Source organism: Camelus bactrianus, chromosome 11 (assembly GCF_048773025.1).
Source record: "Camelus bactrianus isolate YW-2024 breed Bactrian camel chromosome 11, ASM4877302v1, whole genome shotgun sequence".
Lineage (NCBI taxonomy): Eukaryota > Metazoa > Chordata > Mammalia > Artiodactyla > Camelidae > Camelus > Camelus bactrianus.
The window spans coordinates 49,766,421-49,787,725 of record NC_133549.1 but is presented as its reverse complement, the minus strand read 5'-3'; the positions used below and the strand labels follow the sequence as shown (position 1 = coordinate 49,787,725).

The 21,305-nt window shown below is 41.5% G+C and overlaps 2 protein-coding genes and 1 non-coding gene across 3 annotated transcripts in view; 1 reads left to right on the top strand and 2 right to left on the bottom strand.

Annotated features, from left to right (window-relative positions):
• The window catches only part of LIPA (lipase A, lysosomal acid type), a 118,330-nt gene that overhangs the window by 77,652 nt on the left and 19,373 nt on the right, over positions 1 to 21,305 (bottom strand). The gene's annotated exons all lie outside the window — the stretch shown is intronic.
• IFIT3 (interferon induced protein with tetratricopeptide repeats 3) lies at positions 5,902 to 14,048 on the top strand. The gene is made up of 2 exons (XM_010971239.3): positions 5,902 to 6,250; positions 12,084 to 14,048. The coding sequence occupies exons 1-2, from the start codon at positions 6,237 to 6,239 to the stop codon at positions 13,534 to 13,536; spliced, it is 1,467 nt and encodes a 488-aa protein (XP_010969541.2). The 5' UTR covers positions 5,902 to 6,236; the 3' UTR covers positions 13,537 to 14,048.
• Positions 10,972 to 11,047, bottom strand: TRNAN-AUU (transfer RNA asparagine (anticodon AUU)). Its single transcript is given in 2 exon segments — positions 10,972 to 11,007; positions 11,011 to 11,047. It is a non-coding gene; the product is annotated as a tRNA-Asn (tRNA).

The following is a 21,305-nucleotide window of genomic DNA, read 5'->3' as shown; positions in this document are numbered from 1 at the left end:
AGTATATGTATGCATATGTATGACTAAAACATTATGCTGTACACCAGAAATTCATGTAGCATTGTAAACTGACTATGCTTCAATAAAAAAAATAAGTGATTCTGTACAACATGCTAGAAATAATACATTTCTTTAAAACTTGACTGGAAAAACAGACGTCTCACCAGTAGAGATAGGGAAAGAGTAGGCAAAAGAGAAGGAAAGAATGCTCGTTTGTCATTTGTAGATTGTAAACATATGGAGAAAATTTTATTATTTCCACTACTGGGGAAATTTCTTCTTAATATGAAGACCTGCTTTGTTCAAAAATGCTTTGATGAGCCCAGGTACAAAATGATAGGAAAGTGACAGAACGGAGAAATTATTTGGTGGTTTAGGATCTAGTGAAAGGCCTTGGGCCGTGACATCAGTAATGCGGAATATTTCCCCATTAGAAATGTTGCACATTAGGTGACATAAAACTTTATTTAACCCTGAAAATCTTCAGGGAAACCAGAAAAGTCATGGTATGCTTGGGGCAATTGGGATTTTCTAGGTAAACACTAACTGACCTGGAACAGACATCAAAGTTGGTGTGAACCAAAACACTCAGCTGACCCAGCATAAGACCATCAGTCACTCTCTGGGTTGCAAAGATTGACTATTGGAATTAAATTTAAATGGTGGTTATCAAGGGTTGAGGTGTTGGGGGATAGGAAAGATATTGTTTAAAGGTACAAAATTCCAACGGATAGATACATAAGTCCTAGAGATCTAATGGATAGTATAATGAATATTTTGCATTAAGAATAGTGTTGTGTGTACTTGAGATCATTAGTATGCACAGTATGGATGCCTAAAAAAAGCCACTGATTTAATTAATATACAACTCAGATGTGGTGGAATATACAGGGGTGTCTGGTTTTTCTGAAATTTTGCTGTACCCTAAGTCTTCCATACTCAACTACTGATACATGCATTGTTACACTGGGTATGAACTGACTTCATATAATCCAGACTGGTCTGACATCATGACCACTGAATAGTACAAATATTTTTCCTACAACTTTAAGATTCCAGGGCTTCAGCTTACACCCTGACACCACCAGCAGACACCCTCGTGCACATAAACACCCTGTCCCCACACTGGCAGCAGGCAGGCTGTGCTTTTCTCTCCGTTAGACCTCGCTCACATCTTGTACTCCCACCCACATTCTCTCTCCTCCTCTGACGTCCATTAGGAGAAATGAGAAAGTGTTGTCAGTTCTCTTTGATGCCCCATCCTGGAGGCAATCTGAACATACGTGAGAGGGTTTTACCTATTAAGCAAAGAGCTGAAAGAGACACAAAGCTGGGAAGCCTCTCTTGTTTTTCAAGAGGCCTTGGTGGAAAATACAATCCACACCAGCTGCAAAGGTAAACTCATTCCACTGAACTGAATTGGGCAAGTGTCATTTCAGGGGAAGGTTTAGCTCACCTTTTCTGAGTAACTTATTGTTGGATCTGGGGCCTGGGGAGAAAAACCAGGAGCGTTCTGATTGGAAGGTAAGACGGACAGGCATGCTGATGGTGAGAGAGGATGACTGGCACCACCCACCAGGTATATGTAATCTTGCCCTTGCTTGTCACGCCACCAAAACCCTTGCTGGAAAAAGAACCCAAAAGTAAAAGTGCAGAAAGGGAAGGAAAGAAATGTATGCCATATTACATTTAATGCCATATACACATATTACACTTAATATTTATTTGAGGACTTAAAGTGAGCAGAAATTATTGGAAAACAATGAAGAAAATTATGTAGATAGCTCATGGTCCCTGAAATCTCACTGTCCAGGAATAACAAATGAAGCCACATTAATTGCAATGATTTGTAATTCCCTGGCTCTTAACCACATTCTCTCGGTGCATTTCACTCCCCTCACTTACTTACCCAGGTAAATAACGAGCCCCCAAAAGGTATCTCCTAAGTGTTGATGAACACATCTGTCAGAATTATCTGATCACACCTGCTATTTGTACCGCTCCAGCACCGACACCCATCAAGGTCTTCTGCCCACAGAACCGCTTCAATACATTTCATCATTCTCTGTATTTAATTTCCACCTCAAGAGTCCCGATATCCACGTCAAAGATTAAGTGTATTAGCGCCCATGAAGGAGTGAAGAGAATTTCTCTCACCCCTGACCGGGTTCCAAGTTGTACTAATTATTTCCCAGCCTCAAGAGTCCTCAGTGAAAGATTCATCAGCCTCTGCCCCCAGCTTTCTTTGTCCACACAGCTTTCATCTTTCCTTCCACTTCATGTCGATGGTTGACTTGCACAATGTGCTTCCAGTGTGACGCGTGGAAGTGCTATAATTCCGAAGATAAATTTACACGTAGGACTCTATTAGGATCCCTACCATGTGCACAATCAACCTTGGATGCCAACCTGGAAAATGGGGTTCCAACTAGAGAGCATATGCTCCTGTTTCCTCCCTCCCTCCACCATTTCTCCATTGCCTCTTTAGGGGGAGGAAGTAACTTGATAATTACAAAACTTCCTTATTGCCTCATTGCCGGTAACCTATACCTTCTTGGGAGACCACAAAGAGGGAAACTAACTAAAATCCTTACTGTAAAAATGACACAGTGCCTTGTTTGGTAGTTCCTCAAATGGTTAAACATAGAGTTACCATAAGACCCGGCAACTTTATTCCTAGGTATACACACAAGAAAAATGAAAACATACGTTCACATAAACTTGTACATGAATGTTTATAGCAGTTTTACTCACAATAGCCAAAAGGTGGCTCCATCAACTGATTGATGCATTTAAATAAAGTATAGCCATACAGTGGAATATTACTTAGCAATAAAAATAAAGTACTTACTGATACATGCCAGAACATAGATGAAACTTGAAAGCATTATGCTAAATGAAAGAAGCCAGTCACAAAAGGTCACATATTATATGATTCTATTTATACAAAATGTCCAGAGCAGGCAAATCCATAAGGACAGAAAGTAGATTAGTGCTTGACTAGGGACTGGAAGGGATGGGAAGATTGGAGGTGCCAGCAAAGGGGTGTAGGGTTTCTTTTTGGGGTAATGAGAATGTTCTAAAACTGACTGTGGCGATGGTTGCACAGCTCTGTGAAATGCTGAAACTACTGAACTGTATACTTTAAATGGGTGAACTGTATGGTATGTGAATTAATTTCAATATAGCTGTTTTAAAAAAGAATTAGTAGTCTTGCTATAAATGTATATAAAAAAAGCAAGCTTTTCTTTCATTACCTTCTATTTTTAATCTCTAAGTCTGTTTGCACTGTGCTGTGTCCTTCTTATTACTAGCACTTTAAGTACCACCATTACTCTTGCACTCAAGAGACATGCTGGAGAAGTTCTGTGTTCTACTTTTTGAGTAGGGTGTGGGTATGAAAATCTGGTTCCACTTGATATTATTTTTAAATATCCATTCCCAGGAACCATTCATCAGCAAACTGACACACATGAAGAGTTTAAAAGCAGAAGATCGGACTCAGTGTGTAAGTCTAAATCTACATGTGTAGAAGTTTAAGCACACTATGAATTTCTTCACATGCAGAATGTTATTCAACCATCATATACAGCTGTTGCAAATACCATGCTAATTCATGAGTGCTTCATAAGCCAGGAATTAGAACAAGAAGAGAAGCAAGAAACTGGGCAGCTGGTGCAAAGGTACCGGAAAATAACTTCATAATGTAAAAATCTATTGCATTCAGGCTGAGAGGAAGGTTTCAGCCGGTTCAGTAAATTTGCCTTTTCTCTGATCTAACCACTTCTGATCATTTCTGCACTTCAAAGTATTGTCTGTCCCTAAAATCAGCACCCTCACAACATAGAAACTTTCATGACAAATTTCCTTTCTCTTTGAGCCAAGAAGGCAAGAGATAAAGATACATTTTCCCTGGGCTGGATGTTTAGAGGCTCAAGTCCTACTATTCCAGGATTAAACACCAGATTCTCGGTAACAGAGATGACGTATGTTCTTTTAAAATCATATATTTGTGTGCTTGGGGTATGTGGGGCCCTCTAAAGCACAGGGCCAAAGGCAGGGGCCCCTCCTACCTGGGTGATATGATAGAAGATATAAAGGTATGTCACTTCAGCACTACCAGGATGATAAATTGTTAAGTTGAGGCAGGAAGCCCCATAAAAAGACAGGCAGGACCCCCAGGCAGGGCCACTACTCTCCTGCCAGCAGCATCCAGTTCCCTGGCCCAGAGGCTCTATCTCACTTTTTGCCTCTGAAACAGCTAACTTACCCCTAAAGTTCTATTGGTTCCCTGGGCTCACTTCTGATTGATTATTTCCTTCACTCCTGATTGATCCATTTCCCTAACTTCTGATTGGTCCATTTGTAGTACTTCATTTGCATGGAGCTCACTCTTGATTGGTTATTTCTCTCACTCCTGATTGGTTATTTCTTTCCCTCGATTGGTCCATTTCTACAAAGCTTATTCCTAATTAGTCAACTTTCATTATACCTCATTTGCATATGACGTTGCAAAGTGTAAACTGGCAGCCTATAAAAGCCTGCGTAAACCTACAGACTTAGTCCAGAGCTTGGAGTGTTAACTTCTCGGGACCTGCTGGCGTAATAAACCTGAGTTCTCCAACTCTCCTAGTGCTGCTTGGTCTCTCGCTGGGATTCAGGTTGCTGTCACAACTGAGCTGTAACACATTTTTCTGCAACAAAGTAAGACAACTAACAGAATTATAGACTTTCCCAGTTGCAGGGTTGAAAACAGCTCTAACCCACTTGAACTTGTAACAGAACTACTAAAAATTAAAGTGCTAAGAAAAGGCAGTGAAATTTCATTGCACTGCAGCTAGTTCTAATTTGCATTTTAATACATAACAAATTGAATCACTCTTCACAAAAATAACACCTGCCTGGTGTAAAAACCTGATTTGACCCCTTTGCTCATATATCACCATCTTTGTAGCTCTGTCCCATTTAGCATTGTCACTTTTTCCTGCTTATACATTATTATAAAATCCAGATTGTTTTTACTATTTTGTGTCACTACCCCAGATTAAATTCTGAGCTATTAAAAATAAAAAGCACAGTAGACATAATGCAATTTCTGAATTCAAAGTATCTTATCTCGCACTGTAGGGAAAAAACAAATAGGTGTCAGCTCTGTTACACAAGACTACTTTCTGCAGCTTCAGAATGGAGGGAGCCTTTCTCCTATGCAACTGACAGGTCCTTCATCTTCAAATCAGCCATAAGAACTATACGCCCTATGTTTTCATGGATATTTACATCACAGAAAATTTTATTTAAAAAAAAAATCTCTCAGGAGTAGAGGAGGGTACAGTTCAGTGGTATAGTGAGTGCTTAGCATGCACGAGGTCCTGGGTTCAATCCCCAGTACCTCCATTAAATAAATAAACCTAATTACCTAACCCTCAAAAAATTAAAAATAAAATAAATTCACTTTTAAAATCTCTCAGGGCATTATCACTCCTTCAGAGCTCAAATTATAAATACCTAAATTTATCAGCTAGGCAGCTAGCCAGCAATATTACATGTGTTGCTATTTCCTATTTTATAGCTGAATGATTGCCTTAGACCTCAGAGAGTTAAAGTGCTCAGTGTAACTTCAGAGCTTGGCTTCCTGTATTTAGCATGGGGGAAAAAATTCAAGCTCAGTGATCTGACTCATGGATAATTCCAGAGCTAGTAAAATGAACACACAGAATTAAATCCAGGTCTCGGAGTACAGATCATCTCCTACAAGTAAATTTACTTGACTTTACAAAGTATTTACTTGAGTTTCCTTTTTACAAAATATTTCTGGAGCAGTCCTTCACATCATGTGCTCCCGGAAACCCCACATCAGAATCTCCTCCAGACTTTATTAAAAACGCAGTTTCTTGGGACACATCCTAGATTTAGGGTCAGATTCCTGGGAGTGCTTTCACCTTCCTCCAAACTGTATCTTCAGAGCCATAATTTTAAACTTTTTACTTCTGCTGAGTCTTGGCAGACCTCAATGTTAAGTTTCCTTTCCTCCTCTCGATTTTAACTTAGTTTCACTTTCCAGTTGCTCTTCCCTTTCATAAAGGCGGGCACTCAGAAGCAGGGAGGAAGAATCAGGTGATGCCTTTCCCCCACCCCGCATCCCCTTTATATAGCTCCTTCAGCATCTCCTTCAGGCAGACTCAAAAGATTTCTGAACAAGTCGGCTTGGCCAGAACAGCAGAGAAGAGACAACCATCATGACATCAGTGAGGTAAGAACGCGCAAGCACACTTGAGCAAGGCAAGCACTCTCCACCTTTTTTTTTTTTTAAACCAAATTGCAAGCTGAGCTTCTCTGGTGCAGGCAAGTTCTTGAGTTGTCCCTCCTGTTGCTTGTGGACTAAACGTGCCTTTACCAATATGGGCAGTTTTTACTTCTGTGTCTTTTTCTCGTGTATGTACACAAACTCCCTAAGCTTCCCTGGGTGGACTTGGGAGCCAGGAGCTGGACGAAAGGGAGGCTTGGCAGAAGTGATTAGGTCCACTCAGGCTCAAAGCCTGCCGATTCAAAGTTGGCGCTAAGGGAATTACTCTTTGAGGGCTGTTCTGGTGTTTTCTTTGAAAGGACTAAGATGCTTTCTTTTTGTCATTTTAAAAGGAAGCATTTCTTTTCAACAGGTATTATTAAAGATAGAATTGGTAGTGCAAACCCAACTCATGTTGAGGGGACTTTTGCCCTGAAAGTTTGATCACTTCAAGGTGGGAAGTCGAAAAAAACAATCCTTACAGATGGGCATTTTTTCCATTCCTTATATGAAAATGAACCCAATGCTTAGAGTTTATTTTGTTGTTGTTTTGCTTTGTTTTTTTGAGGGAGGGTAATTAGATTTATTTGTTTATCTTTAGAGGAGGTACGGGGGATTGAACCCAGGACTTTGTGCATGCTAAGCATGTGCTCTACCACTTGAGCTGTTATCTTCCCCCTTAGAGTTCATTTTTATTGCTGTAATGAGAGCTCGTGAGCAGCAGAAAATAATTTCTCTTCAAAACATAATGACCTAATCTCTTTCCCAATACTGAGCTAATCACTAGTGAAGGAAAACAGAGTGCTGGTTGCCTGGGGTGGTGGAAGGTGGCTTTGGGCTTGGCTAGGAAGGCACACAAGAGAATATCTGGAGATGATGCAAACAGTCTTTAAGGAGATAGTGGTGGCAGTTACTGGGTATTTGCATTTGTCAAAATTCATTGAACTGTACACTTAAAATAGGTGCATTTTATTGTATGTAAAATAATCTTAATGAATGTGATTTTTAAAAATGCACATAGACCTGCTGGAGTTCTACCATAAGAGAGACCATCAGGAAAGACAGACTGAAAGAAAAAAAAGACTTTCCCAACAAACACCCACGGGAAGGGATTGAAGGGTTAAATGCCCGAGGAGGGAGCATCGTAGTACCCACTTGGGGAGTGAGGACAGGAAAATCCAAGGGCTCCCGAATACACTGCAGGCTCGTGTTTGAGGATGGGGTGGGTAAGAGGGATTCATTGCCAAATGCCTCAGGTCACCCTTTCCTATATGTTGGGCTCCTGGTCATGAGTGACGTTAATCGTGTCTGCATGGGTGGACTGACCAGAAAAACCTGGCCTTGCCCAACACCCGGGTAGCCAGTCTGCCTAAGTTTGGCAGTGCCTGCGCTTGGGTGTGACCAGAGCCACTGACCTGCGGCAGTCTGAGGGAGGCTGTCTGGACTATGCTGTCCTGAAGCCCACATCAAGGTGCCCTGTTCCCAGGGGCCAGAGGGACTGGGGCAGGTTGGGCTGCTCCTCCCCAGCTGTGCTAAAAATTGCCAAAGGGGAAAACCACCCGGGGAAGCATTTCATACCTGCTGCTAAGTGCTCTCCTCCACCCCACCCACTGAGGAACTCTGTTGCCTGCTTCACACGCTCAGAATTCAGTTAAAATTATAACACTGACATGCCAGTGATCACAGAGGTAACGGTATCTAGGTGATCAGTAGTTGGAAGTGCACTCTGTCAAATATTGTACATGTGTTATCTCATACCATCCTCCTAATAGCCCTAGAAAGGAAAGACTATTATTTTTTATTAGCCTTATTTTCTAGATGAGGAAAACAGGGCTCAGAGGGCAAATTACTTGGCCAAGAGATCATATAGAAAGTAGGTGTCAGAGCAGGGTCATTACTAAGGTGCTGAACTCCAGTGCTGAGCATCTTCTGGCTCTGTGTACAAAGGCCAACAGGGTGAAATGTCTTAATGCTTTTAATCATGCTCACGTTAGAGAGGAGGGGCAGGGACTAGAAGGACTAGGCCCTTAGGGTCCCCCTTTGGAGAGTGAGGATCACTCCTTAGAGTACCTAGAGGCATACCTTAAATAAAGGTAAAAGTGGATCTCCTTAAGCCACAGTTCCCTGTAATTTGGGTGGAAGAAAAAGAGAAATTTATTCCAGGCCATTTTACAAGTGAGGAAATAAAGCTAAATGATGTGCTTCAAGAAATGTTTCCAAGCCGGTCAAAGAGATAACTGAAATCCAGGTACCCTATGGTTATTTTCCTCTACTCTAGATTGTGTGACATGCTGTTTAATACACTACATGATCTCCCACAAGTAAATGGGAAACTGCCTTTCAAAATACCTCCAGGACAGTGCTTCTCAAAACGTGGAACAGGGACTCCTGCAACAGAATTTCCAGGGTGCTTATAAAAAATATGCAGACGCCCAAGCCCAAGCCCACCCTCAGGCTGCATCCAAATTTCTGTGAGGAAGGATTATAATCTGCGTGGCATCTATAATGCCTTCTTTCAAACTCTCACATGGTTTTGGAATCTGTATAGAATACACTCCCAGTGGAGAATGAGCTCAGCTCTCCAAGGCTGAGTTTCAGCTTCTCTCCAGCTGGAATCTTGATAGCATTGTCCCAGTTTCGATTTTCTTTCCTGTCTTAAAAAGCACAGACCTGGCAGCTAGCATCCTGAGTGGAAACCTCCTCTATATCTGCTTGTCATCCACAAGGAGAAAATAAAATCAGCCTGAACCCCAGCTTTTCAGAATTGCAAGGAAACAGCCCTCATGAGGTAAAAATTCCCCGCTTCTCTGATGAGAAGTTGAGAATCTCTTACAAATCTTGTTCTTGGGTGCAGCTTCCTGAATTATGTGGATTCCATGTTTGCTAATAGATTAATATGCATTTGATCATAAATCTGTCTTCTTGAAGATTCATGCATTTTTACTTCTGTGGCTCTTTCTGATTTACAGAGTCAGGCCCTGAGGGAAGTGCTCCCAGCAGAGCTGGCAGCTGGAGAGGGATGGGGTCTGTGGGGAGAGCCTAGGAAAGGTCTCAGATCCTTTCAGACAAAACCTAGTCAGTGAAGGCCCGGGCCTGGAGGAAAGTTGCTGGAGGCGCTGAACCCGTTTTGTTTCTTCTGTTTGAAAGGACTCAGTCAGAGCTTTGCGAGTTTTGTTGTGGTTGATGTGGTTATTTTAAAAGCATGCTTACTTCTCAGCAAACGAGCTAAGGATGAATTCAACATGATAAAACTTCAATTCATAATGAGGTCACATGTGCCCTGAAGTTTGCTCTTTCAGAAGTGGGGAATATGTCTGCCTGAGTCATCATCTTACAAACATGCTAGACCTCTCGAGTAAACTATGAACAGGGAGTAAGTGTCGCACAGTCTCTCAAACTATGTGGCAGAAGCCCAGCATCACACCCAACCTGAGTGCTCTAACAGAATGCAAATTATTGGGCCCTGCATTCTGAAATCCTGATAGAATAAAACAGAAATAAGGCCTAGGGGGAAAAATACATATTTAAAGGGGACAACAGGTACTTTAGATACACACCAGATGCTTTCCGCATTGTACATGTGCAAATATGAATGGAGGAAGCCCAAAGTGGGTAGGGAGTGGGAGGGGTGGGGTGTTGCCATAAAGCAACGCTTACCTCTTTAAGGGGTGTTTTAGGGATGAGAAACTGGTGATTGGCAATCATTGCCAAAAAGTGAAGTCTTCTTGAAATCTTGCTACTCACGGTGGGTTCTGAGTCTAACATCCCCGGGAGGTTGCTGCAAAGGCAGCATCCCTGATGTGTATTTTAATACGATCCTCAGCTCATCTGGTCCTCGTGCACAACGAAGTGTGAGAAGCACTGCTCTGGAGGGCTCCTTGGCTCACTTTTGGAAGTGATGGGTTCCTGGGGTAGTGCCTACAACCAAATGGGCATGAGGTCTGCCTGTCCCTTCACAGGGTCATATGCTCCATGATAGCATAACCAGAACATCCATGGTTGAGCTCCCTGAGATTTTCCTGGAAACTCCTACTCTTATCATTTAAACAGGGCCTCTTTCTGCAACTTTCAAGATTCTACTCTAGCAATGGCTTTGAATAGACCCTGGAAGGAGATGTGGCAACAGGCTGTCAGCCTCCAGACAGGTCAGCAGGAGGAGGAAAGGCTGTCAGTGGATTGATTCTGGGTATTTCCTAAGGACTAGCAGGGCTATTTTTATCTGCTTTGGTCAGCAAAACCCCACAGCTATAGCGTGAGGCTGAGAACAATCTCTTCCTGGGCCAGAGGCACTACCACTTCCCCAATATTTCCTACCAGACCCCAAACATCCAGGTAGGAAGGGCAAGAATGCCCCCATGAATGGCCAACTCCTCTTGTTTCACCTGAACTTAGACATTCTCTTTATCAGGTTACTGCAGCCATCAACCTACCTGCTTGTCCTCCCCTCACATTTCTAAATGTATTATTTAGTAATTTATTAAATTTTATACATACACACATAAAGAATATTTAGAGCAACTTTCAAAAACACATCTGAGATAAATTAGTAAGTGAGGAAACTGTCAAATGGAGTATTGTTTTTTTGGTTTGGAGTATTTTTTTTAAGCTGTCTTCTAATTTTTTATATTTTTTAACTTTTATTTTTTTATTGGGTGGGCTGTAATTAGGTTTTTATTTATTTATCTTAGTGTAGGTACTGGGGATTGAACCCAGGACCTCGAGCATGCTAATAGGCACGTGCTCTACCACTAAGCTATAACCTGCCCCTGGAGTACTGGTTTTTGAAAAGGCAAGAGTATTTTAAGTTCTTTTAATTAAATCAGTTTTATCTTCAAATGTTTTATTTTTATCAACTAAGTCAAATATGTTAACATTATCATGAACATGTCAACTATATATGACACTTAAATATGTCAGTTAACATACAATCAATACGTACTGAAAATTTAAAGGGGGAAGAAACCATACTATTTTATGTAACTAAACTACACAGAAGAAAAAAATGATAAGAATTTCCAAGCTAATTCTTTTTTTAAATTTCATCATTATTGAAGTATAATTGACATATAAAAGTATAAAATATTTAAAGTGCACATCACTGGCAAATTTCAATTATGTAATACAGTGTTATCAAACTGTAGTCACCATGTTTTACATTATATCTTCAGACATTATTCACTTATCCATCGTATAATAGCTGAAGTTTGTGCCCTTTAATTAACCTTTTCCTATTCCCCTATCCCCTACCCTGGGCAACCACTTTTCTATTCTGTTTCTATGAGTTTTTTTGTTTTATTTTTTTAAGATTCCACACATAAGTGATACCATGCAGCATTTGTCTTTCTCTGTCTGGCTTCTTTCACTTAGCGTAATGTCCTCAAGATCCAATCATGTCTCAAACGGCAGGATTTCCTCCTTCTTTATGGCTGAATAATACTGGTCAGAAAAGATGCTTGATAAGACTTCAGTGGTGCGTGCAAACTGCATGGTAACTGCACAGTAAACTGCAATAAACGTGTGTTGAAACACTGAAATGCCTTTATACTATTCAAGTCCTCAACAGATCGGATGCTGCCCATCCACACTGGGGAGGACAATCTGCTTTACTCAGTCTACTGATTCAGATGCTCATTTTTTTCTGAGAACACCGTCACAGATAGGACCAGAACGAATGTGTAACTAGATAGCTGGACATCTCATGGCTCAGTCAGGTTGACACACAAAATAACCCATAACTGCATCACAGGGTACAATGCTTGGCAGGTGCATATCACAGTGACTATGTTTATTTTCTCCACAGTGAAGTCAACAAGAATTCTCTGGAGAGAATCCTTCTGCAGCTGAAATGCCATTTCACATGGAACTTATTTAAGAAAGAAAGTGTCTCGCATGATCTAGAAGACAGAGTGTGTAACCAGATTGAATTTTTAAAGCCTGAGTTCAGAGCTACAATGTACAACTTGCTGGCCTACATAAAACACTTAAATGGTCAGAACGAAGCCGCCTTGGAATGCTTACGGCAAGCTGAAGAGTTAATCCAGCAAGAGCGCACCAACCAGGCAGAAGTCAGAAGTCTGGTCACCTGGGGAAACTACGCCTGGGTCTACTACCACCTGGGAAGACTCTCAGAAGCTCAGGTTTATGTAGACAAGGTGAAACAAGTATGCGAGAAGTTTTCAAATCCTTACAGTATTGAGTGTCCTGAGCTTGACTGTGAAGAAGGGTGGACACTGCTAAAGTGTGGAAGAAAACAAAACGAAAGGGCAAAAGTGTGTTTTGAGAAGGCTCTGGAAGGGAAGCCCAACAACCCAGAATTCTCCTCTGGACTGGCCATCGCGATGTACAGTCTGGATGATAAGCCACAGCAGCAGTTCTCTGTCGATGTTCTCAAGAAGGCCATTGAGCTGAGCCCTGACAATCAGTATATCAAAGTTCTCTTGGCCCTGACACTGCAGAAGATGAATGAAGACACTGAGGGGGAGCAGTTGGTTTTAAAGGCCCTAGAAGAAGCTCCTCGCCAAACAGATGTCCTTCGCAATGCAGCCAAATTTTACCAAAAGAAAGGTGATCTAGACAAAGCTATTGAATTGTTGCTAAGGGCACTGGAATCTATGCCAAACGATAGCCACCTCTATCACCAGATTGAGTCCTGCTATAGGGAAAAAGGCAAACAAATTCAGAAGACGGGAGACTCTGAAACTAATGGGAATAGGAAGAAGATTGAAGAACTTCGGGAACTTCCTATCGACTACATGAATAAACCCATTGAGAAGGGACTAAATCCTCTGCATGCATATAGTGATCTCACGAAGCTCCCGGAAATGAGAGACTGTTATCAGCTAGCTGTCAGTAAGGAGCTCCCCAACACTGAGAGGCAACAACTCCCTCAGCATTATTGCAATTCTCAGGAGTATCATGAGAGGTCTGAAGACACTGGATGTCCAACATTATTGCCCATAGGCACAAAATCAACTGAGAAGGAAAAGATGAAATGCCAACTACAGAATGTAGCTGAAAATCAGGTCCCACAAAATGCACCAAATTCTTGGTATCTGCAAGGATTAATTCACAAGATGAATGGAGATCTTCTGCAAGCCGCTGAATGTTATGAGAGGGAACTGGGCCGCCTACTAAGGAACAGACCTTCAGGCATAGGCAGCTTTCTCCTGCCAGCATCTGAGCTTGAAGAAGGCAGTGAGGAAATGGGCCAGGGTGCAGACAGTGCTACTCTCAGAGAGCTCTCCAAGCCCTGAGCTGGAACAGAGAGGAAGGAAAGGAGTCTGGAACAGTGGCCATGATGCAGAGAAGCATGGGAAGGCAGGAGTTTCCCAATCTGAGCTTGCTGAGCAAGACGGTCTTGTTTATTGCTTTAAGGCACATTTTTAGAGAGTTGTTTTCTCATGTCTGTCTTCGCTGTCCATACCAGCCATATACTGTTCTCTAAGTCTGCCGGCCTTAGGACGAACCACTAGCAGAAACAGTGCTTCAGGCCTGCATGATACCCCTAGTTCTCCACATAGTCCCCATTTCTGCCTTTTTTCCTAGGGTCATAACTGGTGACTACTGCCAACAGAATCTCACATCCTTCATCTCATTACCATCTAACCTTCTGGGCCTCCTGGAAGACTAGCTTTTAACCAACGCCTGAATATTCCTTATGTTTTGCTCTTGGCTTTGGCTATGTATTAATATGTATTTTTGATAGTGATACTATAATAAATACATATTCTTGATAGTAATGCTACAAGAAATTTTAAAATTTTAATTCAGGATAGAGTTAATTGTGTGGTTTGTGTGTGACTCAGAGTAACATTAATTCCCAAAGTTTCTCTTCTAGGGATGGTGGGTACTTGCTACAGACATACCATGCTATTCTCAACATGCCCATTTTAGCTCCTCCGTGGTGCTAATACCCTCACCCTGAAGCCAGCCCACCTTCATTCTATCCCAGGGGCCTCAGTTGAGCCCAGTGCCCAGTTAGCAGCTGCTGCTGCTGACCAGCTTGCTGTGCACCCAGAAATACCTGGAAATTTACTCCTAGACAGAGTGTAAGGGGCACCAGTATTAGGCTGGCCATAGAGACAAAGATCTTCACCCTCCGGGGGTGAATAAAAATATTCAAGTATTCTCCTCTCAACTGGGGAAATCCACAAGGGTTGTTTGCTTTGTGCAACCTAGTGGCACTGAGAACCCTACCAACCTCTACTCAACCTACTGCAAAGCCTGCACTCATGCTTTTCTAGTGATGTCATCTGATTGTGTGCAGAGGAAAACATAGACCAGATTCCACAGAAGAAGGGACTGGCATTCCCATCTAGTTTGTGAGTGGAGAGCCAGAAATTTGACTCTTTCCTCATGCAGCAGAGGAATCCTGAAAAGTTTCTTAATAAACTGCATTAATAAGCTGTAGGAGGAGCAGACTTTGGTGCGGGTGTCCCCAACCCCTGAGTTATCTATAGGCTTCAGCTGGGGGAGCTACCAGGTACCCAGGAGTGAACTCCTGACTCCTGGCCAACCTTGATCTGCAATAATACTGTCCCTTTGACCAGTTCCAGAGGGTCACTGGGCCCCTGTGAGGGATATTATCATGGAAACTAATGTTGTAAGCCTGGCTGAGGCAGAAGGGTGGTTTGGGGAAAAGGTGAGGACAGGCCATTTCTTGCCCTCAAAAATAGTTAGAGCTCTGGGGTTGGAGAGGAATTGCCTATCTTTATGCAAACATATATCCTCAAGAATACAAAGATTTTGAAATTAGAGGGAGGCTGGAGGCTTTCTATACAGCTACTCCAACACGGGTACCAATCCCATCCCAAGAAAATACACACAGCTGACTCTTAGAAGGATTATGAACACTGCCCAACCCTGTCCCTCCACACTCAGAGTCCCATCCACCCTCCAGATGGTGTTGAGGCTTCCCAGAAGAACAGTTGACAGGTCCTGACCTACATACCTAAGCTGTGATTTATTTTTCTGCCAGGACAATTTTATGGAAAAGACACCTGTACATCTACAATCTACCCTCGTCCGAAAGAGCAGTCCCAACCCGCATTTCCTAGTGTGTCACTCTGATCTCTCACAGCTTCGCCTCTGGAGACTCAGAGGGAATCACATGAATTGCTGGTTTTCACAGTCATCTACTCCTTGCTACCTGGGGCCATAGCCAGCCTTACCCAGTTAGTAACCCAGCGGGGACTTAGAGCTTCCAGACTGATTCCACTTTACCTCCACCCTGGCTGCCATGAATATCTGCAGGGCAGGTTTGATTTGTAGCCACAGAGCATATTCCAGCAGATTGCAGGCCTGTCCACAAAAAGATGACTATAGAGGAGTGGGGTAAGTCTCCAAGGGAAACCAGGGGCTCCTCCCCCTCAGGTGTATCAGTCCAAGGAGGCAGGGACTTCACCTCCTTTGCTCACAGCTGTGTGCCTCCCCCCAAAGTAGTACCTGGAATGAACTAGGCTCTCAAAAATTTTTGATGAATAAAGGAACACACTGTGCCTCCTCTAGGACTATGACATATTAGTTCAGGGATCACCTCCTCCAAGACAACCTCTCTGATTCCTAAAAGAGGGTACTGGGAAGATAAAACAGTCAGCTCTTCAAAGCTACAAAACAGTAACAATTCAACAACAGCAGGTTTACATATTAGTCTCTGAACTCTGTGTTGCAGGACCTGTACTAAACCCACTATGAGCATCTAAAGTTATGAGGCTCAAAAAGGTTTAGCTGGGACTTTCTCTCCACGTGGCCTCTAATCCCAAGGTACAGGTCTGAGCTTCTTTACACGGTGGTCTCAGGTCAATGAGAGAACAAAAGCTGCAAGGCCTCTTGTAACCTTGGGTCAGAACTCCTACAATGTCATTTCTGCCACATTCTGTTGTAGGTCAATCAAGGCCAGCTCAGATTGAAGAGCATGGAAAACTGGACTCTATCTCTTGATAGAAAAAGTGGCAATGCCACAATGTAAGAGGGTATGCAGACAGGAAAGAAGTTTTTTGGTCATTTTCTTTGCCATCCACTATACACAGTATATCAGAGAAACAGGCGTGCACTAAGCGTAAGGCGCCAGGCCATAGAGGCTTAGGGCTTCCTACTTAAAAGGCATATTGGAGATCACGTAGGCCAGTGGTTCTGGAAGTGCGGCTCCTGGAACAGCAGCATAAGGATCACCTAGGAACCTATATGAAATGCAAATTCTCAGACTCATTCCAACTCCAGAAATAACTGAATTAGAAACTCTGGAGATAGGACCCAAAAATCTGTGTTTTAACGAGTCTTCCAGGTGATGCATGCAAAAGTTTGAGAACCACTCATCTAGAAAATGGTTCTCAATACTCACTGCGCATTAAAATGACCTGGAAGGTCCTTAAAATATGTGAACGGCTCAGACCCCACTCCAGAGATTCTAAATAAATTGATCTGGGAGGGGGCCTAGGCACTTGTTTAACTGATGAGGAAACTGAGAGCTACAAAAGTAAAGTGACCTTTCAAGGTCACACAGCTGGTGAGTCAGATAAGAGCTGGTCCTAGATTTCTAATCAGCAGCCATAAATTAAAGGTTTTCTATGCTTCTAATATATAACCATTTGTTTCATACATAAACTTCTAATCAATGCTTTTTGTCTTTTAACACAAATTTTATGAGAAACAAGTCATGCCCCCTAACTGTTAACTTCGCTGTTTTGTTAGCAACTAAATAGTTGTTTAACTGGATGAATCATCAGCTTTCCTCAGGAAATCAAGCCCTTTCCTTTATCCCTTCTGATGCTATCAGGCTCATGTGAAGGAGCTTAGAGAACTGTTAAAGACACAGGACTTGGGGCAGGCAGGCTGGGAGAAGAGAGCAACGATGGAACAAGAGCAATGACAACAAAAAACCCAGGGACACAACTGGCAAAAAATGATCAAATACAGGAGGAACGAAGGGAGATGGCCTTGCAAGTTGCCTTGTTTTCCATTATTGAATATGCAATGTAAAAGGCTTGGGGGTTTATATTATTATTATTTTTTAAAAGATGTATTTTTCTCTAAAAGTTACAAAGCATGATATGCTCAACACCACCACAGTAACAGCCATTACCACATGGCAACCGCCAACGCTTGACAGGCAGACTTCAAGACTACAGGAACAGCAATTCAGGTCTGTGTGAATTTGATTTTAGAATGTGTGTGTTTCTGTAGAGACTACAGATATCACTCAGGTAAAAGAATGGTCTCTGGCCCACGCTCTAGCCTGACTGATGAAGGATTCTATTCGTCTCGTTGTTTTCTCCCTCTCTTCACTGACCTACTGAATGTAACTGTGCTAATTCCAAACACCTTTCTCTCTGCAAGAGGATATTTATGATGTTTGCCAGAAAAGGAACAGTTCAGCTGAAGTATATTTCCAGGTTAACAGCAGGCAGAGCGGCCTCCCCACCACTCCTTTTTCGGTACAGTTACCCCACATCAAGCACCTAACAGGAACAAAGTCAGGGAAGGGACGTGAAGGTGGCCATTTGCCAGTGAAGAGACAGGCAGATCTGTTCCTGACCCTGAGGCTTATACAGATCTTTTTACTTGACTTGTTTCAGAGTTTCTGCAACATCAGTAGCTGGATCCCTAAAACTGTCCCTGGCTTAGTAATTGAGGGCTAACCTGGCCCTGTGAAACAAGTTATCCTCCAATCACAAACAAGCTGAGGAGGGGGCACTGAATTCAGCCACTGACTGGATGCCAAGAAGACTCGGTCATTGTCTGCTGACTTGCAATCTTAGTTGATGTAATCAGGAGTCAGGAATCACCACAATGTGTCATTCCTTTCTCTGATAGATGGATTAGGGCTAGTAACTTGCAGAAAATATTTTTTTTCCTGAAAATAATTTCTGTTCTGTGAAAATCTATCTGATATAAGAAGAGGAGATAGCCAGGGGTATACCAGTAAATTGTTAGCAAATGTTCTAAAAAAAAAACCCCTCAAATTCCTAATTTGCTGATTCCTATGGCAAACATACTGCAATCGTGACCAATGTGACATTATTAAAGATTCTCCCTCCAGGTAAGTGTAGGGAGGAACTGGATGACTGATTGGAAAGAGAGTGACTCACCTACTAGATCCTGAGTGAGGGGGAGAAACATGGCACCAAATGTAGTTTAATGAAAGAGATTTCTGCTCTACCAACGAGGGCATAAGCATAAAGATTCCTGTAGCACTTAGTGACTGCATTAATGTTTCCCTGAATTTAAAAAAAAAAAAAAGCCTAGCCAGGACATTCTTCAGATCTGCAGATTACAGTGTCACTGGCCCGTGCCAGGAATGGGACAGCTTTTGAATGGAAGAAGAGGACAGAGCTGCTTCCAGCTCCTGACATCCAAGTGCACAGTCCGGCCCTTAAAATTCATTTCATCAAGTGGAAATTCTGTCCATTGTGACTGTTTTGCTATTTTCATTTCATATGTACCATCATCCCATCACCCTCTCTTTACAGCCTCTCTTTGCTCACATCCCTCACTGGTCCCACGGATGATATTTGTGCCCGTCCTTCTCCTGTGGAATTTCATGGGGAACATTTCCTGTAAACAGTGTGTATGCGTATATTTTGCATTTGTTTGAGCATTCCCAGACTGGGCCTGTTTCTGAAGTCTAATCATTGCGAACAGAAGCACCTTCCAAAACCAGGAGGAAAGTTCTTTTTCTTCTTCCCTGACACTTTCTGTTGAGTTGAAACGTTCTAACACAATAGTTTATTTGAACACAAATTCCAAAGGAATCTTGCTTCAAAGAAGACAGTGTTTGTTTATAGACTTAATAGATATTTAACTGTTAATTCAGTTACTTCTTAATCACTCAAGCATACAGACCTATATAGGATTCCCTGACTGGATCAAAATGGACAACTATAAACAATGGCTAACCACACCAAACTCAGAGCTGGGCGCTGGAACAGGAGAGGGGCTTGGCACCCAGAGAGAAGGACAGGGAGGCTATATTTAGGACAGTCTGACCAAGTAGATGTAATTAAAAGAGAGAACTAGGAGAAATGTTCTTAGAATTTGTTACTCTTTTATTTCTTATTTGTACTTTTTACACAGTTCTCAAGGAATTCCCAAGGGTAAAGTTCCAAAGTACATGAGATTATCACACAAAATCAGTGAATACACACAAATAAATAAGCCACAATGTGCAAGAGTTACCAGAAACATAAACTATAAAATCAAAACAACAAAAACCGCAGATATTGACAATAATGGAAGCAGAATTAAAATAGTACGTCTAATAAACTTTAAAAGAAGAATTTAAATTATGACAAAGGGACAAAAGAATAAGAGACTTAAATTTGACTAGTCAGATTTGTGGAAGAACCAAACAGAACTCCAAAAAATAAAAACTAAAATAATTGAAATTTGAAACTCAAAGGATTGGCTGAGAAGTAAACTATACATAGCTGAGGAGGTATTTATTGAACTGGGAAGCAAATCTGAAGAAATTACTCAGAATGCAGAATAGGAAGACTAAGAGATGAAAAACTAAAAAGAGATATGTGTTCAGAGACATTGACGACAGAGTGAGAAAGTTATATACACATGTTATCAGAGTTCCAAAAGGATAAGCAAAAGAGAATAGAAGAGATATAACAGTTGAAGAGAAATTTTCAAAATTAATGAAAAATGCTAATCCACGAATTCCACAAAAGATCACAACTAAATACAAAAAAAGTCTCTTTCTGATAGTTTGTTATTAGTATATATAAATGCAAAAGATTTCTGTATATTAATTTTATATCCTGCAGCTTCACTGAATTCATTCATTAGTTCTAATAGTTTTTTGGTGATGTCTTTAGGATTTTTTAAATATAGTGTCATGCCATCTGCAAATTCACTTCTTCCTTTCCAATTGGATTTTATCTCCTTTTCTTGTCTGATTGCTGTGGCTAGGACTTCAATACAATGTTGAATAAAAGTGGCGAGAGTGGGCATCTTTGTCTTGTTCCTAATCTTAGAGGAAAAGCCCTGTTGAATATTATGTTACTTGTGGGTTTGTCATTTATGACCTTAATTATGTTGAAGTGTGTTCCCTCTATACCCACTCTGTTGAGAGTTTTTACCATAAATAGATGTTGGATCTTGTCAAATGCTTTTTCTGCATCTATTGAGATGATCATGGTTTTTACCTTTTGTCTTTTTAATGTGGTGTATCACGATGATTGATGTGCAGATGCAGAATCATCCTTGCATCCTTGGGATAAATCCCACTTGATTATAATGCATGATCCTTTTAATATATTTTTAAATTTGGTTTGTTAGTAATTCATTAAGGATTTTTGCATCTATATTCATCAGGGATTATGGCCTGTAATTTTCTTTGTTTTTTTGTTTGTTTGTTTTTTGTAATGTCTTTGTCTGATTTTTGGTATTAGGGTAATGCTGGCCTTATATAAAGAATCTGAGAATGTTCCTTCCTCTTCAATTTGTTGGAATAATTTGAGAAGGATAGGTATTAACTCTTCTTTAAGTGGCAGGATTCACCTATGAAGCTGTCTGTTCTGAAGGGGGCTTGTCCATTGTTTTTTCATATTTGTAAACACATACACACTTTGTCAGTTGTTTCCTTTGTCTTTAATGCTGTTTTTCCTGTGTGTCATGGGTCCATTTATCCCAGGGACATACATTACAAGTAAAGAATATTGCTCTTTGTGTCTAGTTCTAGAAGCATAGTCCAGAGCCTTTAGAAGGCACTACCCAAGGCAGAGAGCCTGGATGAATGGAATTAAGGGTTTCTGATAAAGGTGAGACCAGCTACCAGTTGCTTAGCAACTGAATTAGGTACTCAACACAAGCCTGTCCATGTTCAAAGGAACCACTGCAGCTCAAGGGAATTTCTGGAGCTCTTCAATGTGTTTGACCAAACGCATATGCTGCCAGAGTGTGATATCACTGCACCACACTTTACACTGGTAGTTGTAGAGGTTCTTTATACACATGTACACCAGTAAAGGTACCTGATGAGCCAACTCATTGAGAGAAAAAGGGTATAATCTAGCTC